This window comes from Kwoniella bestiolae, chromosome 1 (genome assembly GCF_000512585.2).
Source record: "Kwoniella bestiolae CBS 10118 chromosome 1, complete sequence".
Lineage (NCBI taxonomy): Eukaryota > Fungi > Basidiomycota > Tremellomycetes > Tremellales > Cryptococcaceae > Kwoniella > Kwoniella bestiolae.
This window is the reverse complement of record NC_089241.1, coordinates 1,436,352-1,450,288: the sequence shown is the minus strand read 5'-3', so window position 1 is coordinate 1,450,288 and position 13,937 is coordinate 1,436,352. Positions and strand designations below refer to the sequence as shown.

General features: G+C 47.3%; 5 protein-coding genes across 5 annotated transcripts; 3 read left to right on the top strand and 2 right to left on the bottom strand.

The window, feature by feature from the left end:
- Positions 1–59: 59 nt before the first annotated feature.
- On the top strand, positions 60–1,935 carry I302_100552 (adenosylhomocysteinase; the record flags this gene model as incomplete). Its single annotated transcript, XM_019190570.1, has 8 exons — positions 60–131; positions 179–333; positions 501–784; positions 851–1,086; positions 1,147–1,358; positions 1,412–1,587; positions 1,647–1,867; positions 1,927–1,935. The coding sequence occupies 8 exons, from the start codon at positions 60–62 to the stop codon at positions 1,933–1,935; spliced, it is 1,365 nt and encodes a 454-aa protein (XP_019047318.1).
- A 1,197-nt stretch (positions 1,936–3,132) lies between these two features.
- On the top strand, positions 3,133–3,998 carry I302_100551 (uncharacterized protein; the record flags this gene model as incomplete). The annotated part of the gene is made up of 2 exons (XM_019190569.1): positions 3,133–3,432; positions 3,561–3,998. The coding sequence occupies 2 exons, from the start codon at positions 3,133–3,135 to the stop codon at positions 3,996–3,998; spliced, it is 738 nt and encodes a 245-aa protein (XP_019047317.1).
- Positions 3,999–4,467: 469 nt separating this feature from the next.
- On the bottom strand, positions 4,468–6,865 carry I302_100550 (uncharacterized protein; the record flags this gene model as incomplete). Its single annotated transcript, XM_019190568.1, has 9 exons — positions 4,468–4,604; positions 4,680–4,825; positions 4,891–5,232; positions 5,294–5,377; positions 5,446–5,510; positions 5,605–5,946; positions 6,029–6,117; positions 6,220–6,511; positions 6,632–6,865. The coding sequence occupies 9 exons, from the start codon at positions 6,863–6,865 to the stop codon at positions 4,468–4,470; spliced, it is 1,731 nt and encodes a 576-aa protein (XP_019047316.1).
- A 1,192-nt stretch (positions 6,866–8,057) lies between these two features.
- I302_100549 (uncharacterized protein) lies at positions 8,058–10,989 on the bottom strand (the record flags this gene model as incomplete). Its single annotated transcript, XM_065869100.1, has 10 exons — positions 8,058–8,657; positions 8,736–8,971; positions 9,045–9,337; positions 9,415–9,498; positions 9,561–9,661; positions 9,771–9,813; positions 9,875–10,004; positions 10,088–10,385; positions 10,452–10,640; positions 10,705–10,989. The coding sequence occupies 10 exons, from the start codon at positions 10,987–10,989 to the stop codon at positions 8,058–8,060; spliced, it is 2,259 nt and encodes a 752-aa protein (XP_065725172.1).
- Positions 10,990–11,789: 800 nt separating this feature from the next.
- I302_100548 (uncharacterized protein) lies at positions 11,790–12,773 on the top strand (the record flags this gene model as incomplete). The annotated part of the gene is made up of 1 exon (XM_019190566.1): positions 11,790–12,773. One exon carries the CDS (start codon positions 11,790–11,792, stop codon positions 12,771–12,773), a length of 984 nt encoding a protein of 327 aa, XP_019047314.1.
- Positions 12,774–13,937: the final 1,164 nt, after the last annotated feature.

Below are 13,937 nucleotides of genomic sequence, written 5' to 3'. Positions count from 1 at the left end.
ACACAAAACAAAAACAAAATAACCAAAATGGTACGTCAACTTCACCACATCCATCACGCATGCGTCTAGACATCCTTGTCGTGCTCTATCCGGATGATCTGAGCCCGCTTTTGCTTGCGTTCCTCACACACGTTCGTCCATCGATACCAGCAGCTAACAATGTTGCCTATTCATATAGTCCAACTACAAGGTCGCCGATATCTCTCTCGCTGCTTTCGGTAGAAAGGAGATTGAGCTTGCTGAACATGAGATGCCCGGTCTCATGTACCTCAGAAACAAGTACGCCAAGGAGCAACCCCTCAAGGGTGCTAGAATCGCTGGATGTCTCCACATGTGAGTGTGCCCTGTCTTCTTACCACTCATCTGCCAGTTTCGACACACATGCTTCCTTTTACCTTTCTTCTTCCCCACTCTCCTCTTCACGCCTTCTACACCTCTTCAACCGCATCCGTTTGCTTTCCATTCCTTCAGAGATTGACCTTTTCCACGATCCCGCACAGGACCATCCAAACCGCCGTTCTTATCGAAACCCTCACTGCTCTCGGTGCCCAAGTTACCTGGTCATCATGTAACATCTTCTCCACCCAAGACCACGCCGCCGCTGCCATCGCCGCTACCGGTGTTCCCGTCTACGCCTGGAAAGGTGAGACCGAGGAGGAATACCTCTGGTGTATCGAACAAACCCTCGCTGGTTTCCCAGAGGGTAAGGCTCTCAACATGATCTTGGATGATGGAGGTGATTTGACCTCTCTCGTCCACGAGAAATTCCCTCAATACCTCTCTGGTGAGTTCATGACCTTCCCACGTCACATGTATGTGTGTGGCCACTAATCATCATACACCCTTGCAGACATCCGAGGTGTATCGGAAGAGACCACCACCGGTGTCCACCACCTTTACAAGGCTTTCCGAGATGGTAAACTCAAGATCCCCGCCATCAACGTCAACGACTCCGTCACCAAATCCAAATTCGACAACTACTACGGTTGCAGAGAATCCCTCGTTGACGGTATCAAGAGAGCTACCGATGTCATGCTTGCCGGTAAAGTCGCTGTTGTCGCTGGTTTCGGTGACGTCGGAAAAGGTGTAAGTTTTCTAGGCATAGAGCGACATCCTTACTGATTGGCTCTCCCTTGATTCCCACAGTGTGCCGAGTCCCTCCGATCTTACGGTGCCCGAGTCCTCGTTACTGAGATCGACCCTATCAACGCTCTCCAAGCTGCTATGGCCGGTTACGAAGTCACTACCATGGAAGATGCTGCTTCCAGAGGTAACGTTTTCGTCACCACCACTGGTTGTCGAGACATCATTACCGGTGAACACTTCGAGGCTATGCCTGAGGATGCCATTGTTTCCAAGTGAGTCAACTATGCCTATCCACGTCCTGAAAATCGCTGACTCTGTTTGGTAGCATTGGTCACTTCGATGTTGAGATTGATGTCGCTTGGCTCAAAGCCAACGCTGCCGAGGCCATTAACATCAAGCCTCAAGTTGACCGATACACCATGAAGTCCGGCCGACACATCATCTTGCTCGCTGAAGGTCGACTCGTCAACCTTGGTTGCGGTACCGGTCACCCATCTTTCGGTAAGTTTTCGCTCTACTTGCAATTCCGTTTGAATGCTAACACTTATCCCGCGTCATAGTCATGTCATGTTCGTTCGCCAACCAAGTCATGGCTCAAATCGCTCTTTGGACCGACGCCAAATCCTACCCTCTCGGTGTTCACATGCTTCCTAAATCCCTTGATGAGGAAGTTGCCCGAGCTCACTTGGCCCAACTTAACATTAAATTGACCAAGATGTCCAAGGTCCAAGCCGATTACCTCGGTCTCCCAGTTGACGGTCCTTACAAGCCCGACCACTACGTGAGTTTGAAACTTCTACAGAAGGTCAAGTGCTGTGCTGACGGTTTGTATGATTATAGCGATACTAAGCGCTTCATCAATTGGGCCTCAACTGCCTTACGAAGTCTCTTTGTTATCTTTATGTCGGTCCTGCCCTCCCCTCCTTAGGTATTCTTCTTCATCATAAAATATACCCCTGACCAGTTTCAGAATATTGAATACCCGTCATCATTTTAGACCTTTACACATTGCATCATACCCTCATTTTTCCCTTCATGTTTGTCATTTTTTTGGGCCTCAACTGCCATCTCTCATTTTCTACTCTTGTCACATTATCATCATCAATAGATACAAAATCGCAATATCAAAAGTTGGAATAGAGAACGGGTTCCTTTTCACAATCAAAACACATCTTCACTTTTGTCTAAATCGTACTATTTCTTGCTCATACATAGAGAATAGAGCATTGTGTATGTTGGACTCATGTGGGATGTATGGAACTGGCGGAGCAATATCAAGGGCCGAAGCACTACACTGATCTTACAACACAAGCAGGAATATATGCTCTTGTGATCAACTTGACGCGCTTTCCAAGACGAAAGGAAACCTCAATTTTCTCGATCTTTGAAGGATTGGACCAGTTGACGACGTCTTGCATCTTGAGATCAATGGAGTGGCTTTCACATCGAGATCGGTCACTTGTCTAACATTACCTAATCAGTTTCCACACAAGGCTAGCGACATTCTGAGAATCACCACTAATCTGACACACGAGTACACTGATCTAGACCCCTGCTTTCTGTGTTTCACCGAAGTTACACAGGATTGATGGTCTTCTTCTAGGATGCGACGGGGAAGAAGGGTTTCGATTGTAAGCATTCACCCAAGTAGAGATCTCTGAAACTCTTCTCAGCAAAACTTCCCTTGGGATAATCATCTTCTTGCGCGTACGGTCCAAGCTTTAGTATGTGGCAGAGAATTGAATCGAGATGCAATTTATGACATAACGTCTGTGTCATCGACACGATCCAGGCTTCAGTCGAATCTACTGTATCAAGGGGTCGGACAGGCCTAAAACTCGTTTCAAAACGTAACTTACTTCTTGATGACGTGGTGTACGTTGCAGACCGGCCTCGACCTGAGCTCTTACGAGTGTATATAAGACAACCTCGAGAGCCAGCGTTATAGCTTTGTGAACCAACGCCCTCGAATCACACATCCTTACGAACAGCACCAGATCATAAGTTCCCCACTTCCGAGATCGACCCGCTGCCAAATAACGCAGAATGGTAGACCAACCTTCCGTAGGCTCCATCCATGAAGGCATGTATAAGCCTAGTTGTTGGGAGCTTCACAACAACGGGACCCCCGAATCCGTCCTGGCTGTGACTGCGAACATGGGTCATTTACATGCTAAACGAAGATCCCACCACTCGAAGGACGGGTCCCAACTCAGTTCGTATTCCTTGAAAGGTCTCCCGATACACAAATACACATCAACAATCACCCAAGAACTTGTCATGGGACAGAGCGTGAATGTGTCAGAAGCGGTCGAGAAATGCTTTCGACAACCCACCGATGATTGTGTGAGTACCCTCTTTCCCCTTGCCGCATGATGATGTGGTGTGTATACCATACCTATGGTATTGACCCTCATTATACGCTTGGGATCGCCAACTGAAGCATAACGAGTATGTAAACATATTGCCGCCAGTCTCTGACAGATCCGTCCATCGAAAGATCATATGAACTCCTCTGTACCGGAGTTAAAGTTGACTACAAGAGCACGAACGGGATGGTTGGATGTGCGCAGAACCACTGGCAAGCTGCCCCCCCATCCATCATCCTCAGCACCCCTGTCTCCAGCACTGCGGACCTTGAAGAACTAAAATTCTACCCAGACAGGTACCGGAAGGCGCTTTCTTCGATCTGTTCTGCTTCCTACTCCGTCGAAACAGGCGCAGAAAATGCCCGTGGTGTCTATTGCGAGGGCTGTGACTCCAAGACCGGCGTTGTCCTCTTCGGTAACACTATCATCCCTCCTTACTGGTCGCAAAACTTCAAGAAGCACGATCCCATCAGCTGGGAGTTCCGTCGTGCGGGCTTGCGCCCCCTAAGATCTGGCCATGCTTTGAGCTCTGCTGGAAAGTAGACTTGGTCCAGACGGGCTGTGGTCTGCCAACCTCGTGGATTTCTACCGTGGTTCGATTGATTCTTATCCTTCTTACGATGTGCGATCTGTATTTCTGAAATGGATAGTCGTCTAGCAGAAATCTACATCACGTACAGGATCGTACACGGCATGCATCATGACCTGTTGATAAGCTCTGATTCGAACTACTTTATGCATTCTGGCGGTATTCACACCTTTTCCGGACTGCTAGGGGAGACAAGCACATCTGAGCACCATACATCATAGTTCCATTCACACAGCAGAATACCTTCCCTACAGGGTGAACTATCGACAAAACCTCAACGAATAGATCAAAGACAGAACAAAATGGTCAAACTCAAACTCAAACTCCAATCGGACTGTTTCTTGATGTCTCCCTTTAGCAGCAAACTCAGGTTGACAAACGTATACTTCCATTCCTTTGAGCGGCATACCACGCCTCAATCATCTAAGTCAAGGTGTGGGTAGCAGTTCGGTGGTTGTTCCCGTGTGCGTGCTCGACTTGTACATCCTCTACAGTATCCTTCTCATCTTGAACCACGTCGACGGCTTCTTTACCTTGTACACCGTATTCCGCAGCCTCGTCTGCATGGTGAGAACGGAACAGCGTCAGCGCCATTCTTTCGATAGATCAATCTTGTTTTTTTTTGTGGCACTCACCTCTGACCACGGTTTTGGCGAATTTCCTGGCTGGGACCTTGTTGGCGAAGAGGATATCAAGCTCGGTGAATGATCTTCCACCAGTTTCGGGGAGTCTGAAGAACGCCCAGAGGAAGCACACGGCATTGCATCCTACCCAGAACAGACTGTATAACAAAGTCAGCATTTCGTCGACTTAGGTCATACAATATAGAGCATGATGACGACTTACCCGCTCTTAGCCTTAAGGTTCCATCCATCGGCAGCAACCATCCTAGTATTGATCTGCTGGAAGATGATCGCACAAACGACATAGATAAATCGACCCATGACGATCGCTCGACTCCTCAATCTGGAAGGTGGCAATTCACCGACGATGGAATAACAGACTGGACCGAGGGAGAAGTGGAAGATCAGGTTGATCATGATCATAAGACCACCCGTGGCTTTGAGACTTGCATTGCTCTTCTCGACGAATCCCAGAATACCAATGGGTAATAGACAGGCAGCTTCGGAGAGTAGACCTGATAAGTAGATTGGTCGTCGTCCCCAATATCCCAAGAAGATCCAGGAACTGCAGAAAGAAAACCGATGAGCCATCTGCGGTTGGGGTGATAAGCTAAAATTTGACCTACAGACCGACACCGACGATACCCATAGCGTGGAGGATGAGGTTCATGTTGAATGCTTCCTTGGTGCTCATACCGGCTTGTTTGAGGCTATGGGGTGAAGCATCTTTGGTAAGCTACAACCACGATATCCGATCCATATGGAGATGAAGACTCACAACTCGACAGTCAAACCAGTGATCATATTTCCATTAGCAACTTGCACAACCCAAGTACCAATCATCTATATGGCGAATTTATCAAGTCATTAGCTGCCGTACCATCAGGTGATAGCAGTATCAGATCCATCAATAAGAAGATAATAGAGTAGCACTCACAATCTCAGTACGTCTAAGCGTAGGACCCCTCTTGAAAAGTTCAATCCAACTTCCATTCTTCGCCTCCAACTTCTCCATCGCATCGGTATGTCTCATGTAAGCGATATACCCCTCCGCCTCATTCTCAGCGTAGAAACCTTGTTTGGCAGTTCGAACCAAGGTCGCTTTGGCATCTTCGAATCGTCCCTTTCGGACCAACCACCAGGCACTTTCGGGAGCGAAGAAACACCCCAAAGCGAGGGGGACGGGCCAAACCCATTGTAAAGCGAAGGGGATCTTCCATGCGAGGTCGCCCTTGAGGTTGAGAGCGCCTTTGAGTACACCGGAGGCAAGGAAACCACCCTGCGATCCGATCGTTTCATCAGTAAGTATACAGAAGCAATGTGAAGACCGGTCTAGAAGTAAATCGAGGGGAATAACTCACACCTCCCCAGCCGACAGAGGCGAAGGCAGCCAAGTAACCTCTCAGTTTGATAGGACAGATCTCAGCAGCGTAGGCGGTAGCAAGTGTCTCTAAAACGGTCCGATAACAACGTCAGCGACAATATACTTGCACGTGTAGGAAGTATAGTATACTATAACAAGGCTCAATACCCCAAAGTATGAATTACTCACGGAACATTCCCCAGGGAATACCCATAGCCAACTCCGCACCAATCAACATATCCAAATTGATACTGAACACAGCCAAGAAGATGGACGCTGTCATAGCTGCCATACCCCAGATGTAAGTCTTCTTGGAACCGTATCGCTCTTGACATGTACCAGTGATGATTAGACCGATGAGTTGACCGACCTTGCCCAAGTTTAGGAGGGCACCTTGGTACGAGGCTGGAATGACTAGCTTGCCGTTGTGCGGTTTACCGAATCGAGCTTGGAATTGGGGCATGCCGTAGAAGGTGGAGATCTAAGGTAATGCCAACATCCCAGAATTAGTCCTCCTCAAAAGCATACAGTAGAGTGGAGGACAGAGAGAATGGACAGTAAATGGTAAGTTGGGAGGGGTATGTGAAAAGAGACAACGTACCAATCCAGTATCATACCCTTCCATGAAAAGAGCACAACTCAAGAACAAACTCCACATCCCCGCTCCCCAATGGTTCCTCCAAGCCTCGACGAAAGTCTCCTGCTTCTGTCTCGATACCACCTCGTGTCCTATCCTGATGAGCTCGGGGTCAACATCCTCAGCGACAGCTCGAAGTTGAGCATCGGTCAGACCAATGACGTTGTTCTCCTTCTTAGCAAATTTGGCTCCTCCCATTGTGCCGTATAACTTGATCAAAGTGAGCTATGTAGATGCAAGGTGAGAGTGGTGTGGGAAGAACCATCAATCTCATCCTCGGGGAGAGTGATCATCTTATACCCCAGTCCCCCACATAGAGGGGATCAGCCCCATGGGCGAAGGAGGAGGTCCACCGGACTATACATGATTGATTGGAGGTGATCGGGTCAAGTTCCTTCCGACCTGTTGAGGACAGTACAGTATAGCCAAGTAGGTGGGGGGAGGAGGCTCAGTCCAAAGATAGAGGTATCCATCTATTTGCCAAGCTATCACATCGCATCCCTCTCGAGTCAGTTGATAAGTAAGCAAATGGAAGCAGAGCAGGGGGAAAAGAACAACGAACCCGGAAACGCTCAAACTCGAAAGACAGGTTCACAAAACTCTTGGCAGGGTATTCCAGGTAAGGTTAAAAAGGCTAACTTGATTTAGCAATCATATGACGAGAGGGGGTATCCACCTTGAAATACAAATTCCTCGCCGAGTATATCATTTGTCATGCAGATTTTACAGTTGTGTAATACTTTGCCGTACAATGCAGATTTGTTCACTTGAAGCCTCGTACTGTATCATCGTCGTATAAGTTCGGCTCTGGGTTGCTCGATCGTACTAGATGAATGAATGGAAGATCAATTTACCGGAATCCAGCCAAAAACACCATCAATGCTCCGAGCGAGATGGATCGATATGAGCAATTCAGCGTCATATCTTCTCATCTTTTCCGGAAGTCTGAGGCCAGGCTATACACATATCCGCAGCGATAGTGTTGTAAATACTTACTTTCGATTGTGATTATGAGATCCTGACTCAGTCTACACTGACACAACGCTACTGTACCCACCGTGTCAAAGCCACCCCACCGGGCCGTAATGGATATACAGCACCGCCAAGATAACCATAAAATGGATCTCGCGGGGTAACATTGACGTCGAGCATATTATCATAAGTTTGGAAAAAAGGGTAGGCATCGTATGGAGTCCCATGGAGGATTGTTATGGCGTTGACGGGCAAAGATCATCCCTTATCCATCTTCACGATGCGAAACGTGACAAGCCAAAGGGCGGGATTCTCATATCCGGCACTGAGTGGCATCTTGCAAAGAGCTCTCTCGACGCGGCTCGATGCAGTACAGCAAAATAGATGCATATGCCAAAAACATCACTAGTCCATGTGTCTATTCCTCATCCTCCTCTTCCTCCTCATCCTCATCAAAATCATCACTGCCACTATCCAGCTCCGGTATCTCCTCATCCTCATCATTCAACATAACCACATCACCTAGATCGTCCTTCTTCTCTTCTGTCTGTGTAGTCTTCGTAGTCGAGGTTGAAGGCTGTGAGATGAAGTTCGATACTACCTCTGATACCTGAGATTGTAAAGTCGTGGTGATAGGGGGTTGAGGCGGTATCTGAGGCGTTATATTCGCAGGTGTTGTGATGGGTTCGACCATCTTCTCTATCGACGTCACCGTCTGCATTTGAGTTTTGATCACAGGCTGTACCATTGCTGTAGTCGCTGAAGTCGCGCTCGTACTCTGAGCGATCTGATCATTCGATACTACCGTAACCCTCGATATAGACTGCTCAACAACCATATCTTCCTCTTCTTCCTCCGCCTGATCATCCACAACTCCGAAACCCATACCTATCCGTTCTTTCCTCTCTTCCTCGCCCTCTTTGACGAAGAAATGTAATTGCGATAAAGGTGGCAAGGGTCTCATGAGAGGTGGTAAAGAAGGATGTAACACTGTAGCGAGAGATTCAGAATGTTGGTCCTGTTTCCAATTCGAGTTATCAGCAATGCGAAATACGATTGCTACGAGGACAGAAGGGCATGGATCCGCTAGACTCACCAGCACAGAAATGATCAGACTCTTCCAGCCTCTACCTGTACCTCCTTCTCCCTCCGTCATTAGGACTGCTTTTTCCAATACTTCATATACACTTTCACGTAATTCACTTTGAGCCGATGAGGAAGGTAACATCCCCCCGAGGGAGGGTATCGACAAGTATAAAGATAGGTGAAGTCTGATGGAGAAGGTGAGCAGGGATGGTGAGAGGAGTGGTGTGGGATGTAACAACGGGACCACTACCGAGCAAGACATAAATCGTCAATATGCTGATAAATGAAAGGTTAAGTATGCGAGTGATCTATGTCTTACATTTCAATGCGCAAACAATCACTTTCACTTCTCCCTCACCAACTGTCCTCGCCTCTCTTCCTTCCAATCCACCTACTAAACCATCTTCAGCATTTCTAGCTCTCTTCTTACCCCTCTTCCCTCCTACAGCGTTTCCAGTAGAAATGTCTGCCTTCGATCGGTTCTCCAGCAAGGGTTGAACCCTTGTTAAGCATAATCTAAGCAGACGAGTAGGGTATTCAAGAGGGACTATCGCTGGTGGGAAGATTGTCATGAGGAGATGGTGGAATTTGAGCAATTGGATTTGGGTGTCTCTGCGAGGCAAGAAACTATGTTAGCGACAGCTCGAGCGGTGATACATTGTCGAGTGCACAATGAAAGTGACACTCACACCATGCTAGCCGGTACCCTCTCAGCCAACCAGACAGTATGGTCCAGGATACTACCAAAATGAGGGAATAGGTGGTCTCCACATCTGGTCATTAGATCAAATCAGTTTTCAGCTGACAAAGTCAAGTGCCGGACTCAGAGACCTACGCGATAGCTACACTTCCAATAAGCTGCACACCGATAGTCCATATCCTAGGCAAAGAAGCGAGCAGAGCAGCATGATGCTGGGGCGAGATATACGGTACGGTCTATACATATTTGTGATCAGCTCGTGGTGTCCAATGATATGTCGCTAAATTGATTTGAACTCACAGGAGTATCCAGCGTAAGTGCAAGGCATCTCAGTCCCGCAGATACGATCTGAGCGATAGGTACAGGAACAGGTCGAGCGGTAGGATACCTTCAACAATGTTAGCTATGACTGTGCAGTATCGCTGTTATCAAGGATAAAGGTTACTGACCTCAACAAAGCGAGAATGACTTCAGTGAATCCCTCTGCCCAATCTAGAGCAATAGGTAATCTGCCAAGAGGATCGACGGGTAGTTCAGGTAATGCCGAAGGTGGATTGGGTGGTTGAGCTTTTATAGGTTCTGTCACGTACATCCTTTCCGTCAGATCTCTATTTCTCTCCTATTACAGACCTTCGTCAAAATGAAGAAGGATGTTGACTCACCTTCCTCCCATGCATCGGCCGTGATAGCACTCATTGCTCTCCCAAATCCTCCTAGCGCTTCTCGGATCTCCATACCCCAGGATTGAGGTGAGTTGGCTTTACCCGCCGTGACATGCAGAGTAGCGACCAAATCAGAAGCGGATCTCCGTATCTCTTCGGGTATACTGGGATATGGGTTGGAGGCTGTCGGTATTTGGAGGATGAGGTTGAACAAGGATAATTTGAGAGTAGGTACTAATGGTCTGAAAGGTGCTGGAGCGTGGATGATGAGTCTTCGAAGGGTTGATAGTTGTTCGAGCTGTATTATAGCACAATGTATGTCAGTAGGCAACAGGAAGAAGGGGAATTCCTTAGGTTGACATACGATGATGTCCCACTCTGGACGGCTGTCCGCTATACTTCTTTCGAATAATTTGCCTAGCGATACCGACAATTTACCCATCATGGGATGTATTACTTCTCTCTCGAACGAGGGATATTGAGAGCTTGCTACGACCAATGTACTCATCAATGACAAGTAAGGAGAGATATTCGATATCGGGCTCGAGGGAGACTATCAATCATAGGGACCAATTTGGCTTAGTATCGTTCTACATGAAGTGTATAAGATCGCTCACGGAAATGAACCCAAGACATGTCCCAACCCAACCTTTACCATAGCTCGTCATCACATAACCCTCCTCATCCATCTCTATTATTTCCTTGGCAATATCGGATGCTGCTCTTCTTTCAGTATTGTCATCTCTTGAGAGCAGTGTTGAGTTGAGCCGGTTCAACAATTTGCTGAGGGATGATTGTGGGAGATGAGAGGGGTGGGCGAAGGGCTTGTGGGATTGAAGAAGCGGTAGGAATGAGGGGTGAGTGAAGGGGAGTGATGTGAGGAGGGGGAGTAGGGATGTCATTTTGGTCTGACTCTTCTCCAGTATATGTATATAGGAGAAGGGTCCGTATAGATAACGAGGATATTTCTGTCAACAACCATTTCCACCATGAACCTCTCTCTTTCTCTCTCTACTTCCAACTTTTCGAAATATCTAATGCTTCACACGGTACCATCACGTGACATGTAACTGTACATCTCATTATGTAACCGTGGGAGAGCTGTGGGTATTCCGGTCTAAACCCATCATTTGATTGCCGGTTTACTACTGCTGGTTCAAGTAAACAACCAGCACTATCATACTCAACTAGTAGAACGCACTGACCGAGCACCCAGTTTACTCGTACATTTGACCGAACAACCATCAACCTTGAACTGATTCATCATCATCATCCCATCTTCAGCTTCCATTTCACCATCATATCCATCATCACCATCACTACCACTTTTGCCACCTCGCTCGACACCGGCTATAACACCCAATAGTCGATCGTCTGGTGCAACGGTGCGCAAACGAGGCGAACACACGCCTTTTTCACGTAAGAGAGAAAAGATCTTCAGGGTCATCCTCGACCCGCCGTTTCAGTTTCAGTTTCAGTGAGTGAGTGTGAGTGGGTGTTGACTCACATTCCCATCGGGTACAAACAAGACGTCACTTCTACCTACCTCCTGTCTTCCCTTCACCATCTGATCAATCTATGCTCCGTTCTATCCTCACATTCTTCTCACGACCAGCATTAACCTCTTGTATCTCTCTAGCATCACTCACCCGTCCCAACCCGCATATATCCCTCAGATAGACAGAGAAGCAGTGCATCCACGATGATGCCTCAACGATCAACCTATCCATCCACTCCTTCCTCAATTCCATCGAACAGCTATGATCCGATTCCACTCTCACCTTCCTCTCCCAGACAACTACCCAAACTCCGCTTGATGCTTAGCTCGTCTACACCTTGGAGACCTACTAGAGGACATAAGCGACACAGGGAGGAAGATATTGAGATCGATGGCGAAGATTATAGCAGGGAGGAGAAGAGACCTACCATCAAGTTGAAATTCAGGAATCCCGTTCCTTCCCAAACTTCTTTTTCCAGCAGCAGAAAGGAAGCTCATCCTCACACTCACACGACCCTAACCTCCACACCTACCTACATATCATCCTTTGGTTCCATTGGAGAGTCCTCCTCGTCATCCAGTCGTATGGACATCGACTCGACTTCAAGACCTTCTACGCCAACTCCCAATTTAGATCCTCAAGGTCCAGTGACTAAACGACCAAGATCCCATTCCACTTCATCGTCCATCGTTGGATTATTGATGGACGAAACCGACACAACCCCGTCGTCCCCTGTCGACACCACTTCCAACAGCATCGCGACCATCCCTTCTACCCCAAACTTATCGACTGCGTCTAAATCACACTCCCACTCACATATCCATGTCCCGTCGCCACTCGCATCCACACCGATCTTGGGTGTTCCACTCGAACCACCATCTTTCAACAGGGCTATATCCGACCCATCTCCTTGTGGAAGTTTCGCAAGGGATATCGATATGACCCAAAGCCTCTCACCTGGTCCTGGTCCTATCGACAGCAAACTTACAAAAACGAGACATAAGCTGTTTATGGCCGAGGTGGAAGCGTTGGGAACCGAGATGAACAATGTGTTTAAGTTGGGATACGGAAGAGGGATGGGTAGAGGTCTAGCTGCGGGTGGGAGAGGTCCAAGTAAACTCAGGAGCAGGGTGCAGACGCACAATCAAGGTCGAAGAGATACGAGGGATATGGATGTGGATGAATAGTCTGCTCGGGGACTGGTGAGTCGAGTTGTGGAGTTCGATTGTCGCCTCGAAAGTGCAATAACATAACGATGTATTCTAGGGTTCGTCACTATCTCTCTGCATATAGTAAGACAACCAGCATTCAAGTTCGAAGCACAGGAAAGTCGAGACATACCAGTAAACCATTCCGAAACGACAGTCAACGACTAAAGGATCTAACGAAACATCAAATTAACAACATCAATCTCGGTTGTCTAATTACCATTAAATCCATCCGCTCCAACTCATATCGTATTGTTCCGGTTCTTCCCTTCCAAACTACGGTCTTTCTCACCCTCCTCGTCAAGCCTTAATCACCATCACACTTTATCGGTCTTCCCATGCAACAATCCATGAATGGCTACAAATGAAGATTGGCATATACTCAGTTTCAGCTCCGATTCTCTCCTCAGCTCTCTATTAAATAACGAAAAACAAACTCCACGACACAAAAACGAGTCACCACAACCCTTTGTACTAGTACTATCATTGCAACGCTTCTTTCGTTACTTGTCATTGCATTATCATCATCTATCACAAACCATATCATCTTTCTTCGGCATTGTAGAGTATCTTGTTCTTGTTCTTGTTCTTGTTCTGGTTTCTCCTTGTTGCGCATTGTTTTGACGAGTCTTTCTATACATGGTTGTGTCATTCTTTCTCTTCATCGGGATTTGTTCAGATAACTTGTATGATTGTACATCTTCTATATAATTTGGGTGTTTTGTATACTTGTCATTGTCATATATACTGTGCCATGCCATATCATACTCATGTCAATGACTGGGCCATCACCTGACAAAATGATGACCGGTAATGAATTGCAGCGGGTGTACGGTCTGTTGTTGCTTTGCTGATGTGAAAATCAAGTGGGCAGCGGCGTATCTTCCCCTCCATGGATTCAATGTTGTACGTTGTACCATGTACCATGTGAAGATCACTGGTTGAATGTTTGGTGTGGTCATCTCGGTTAAAGTGGTTTCCGTTGTTTCCGTTGTTACCCGAGAAAGTCGGAGCAAGGTCATCGTCGACCATCATGCTCCATCATTCCATGCATCCCTCTTTCTTCCACTCACTCTATTTACATATACATTACTCAGCTCATGATACTTCTAGGACATCGATCAACTCGAATTCTCCATTCTC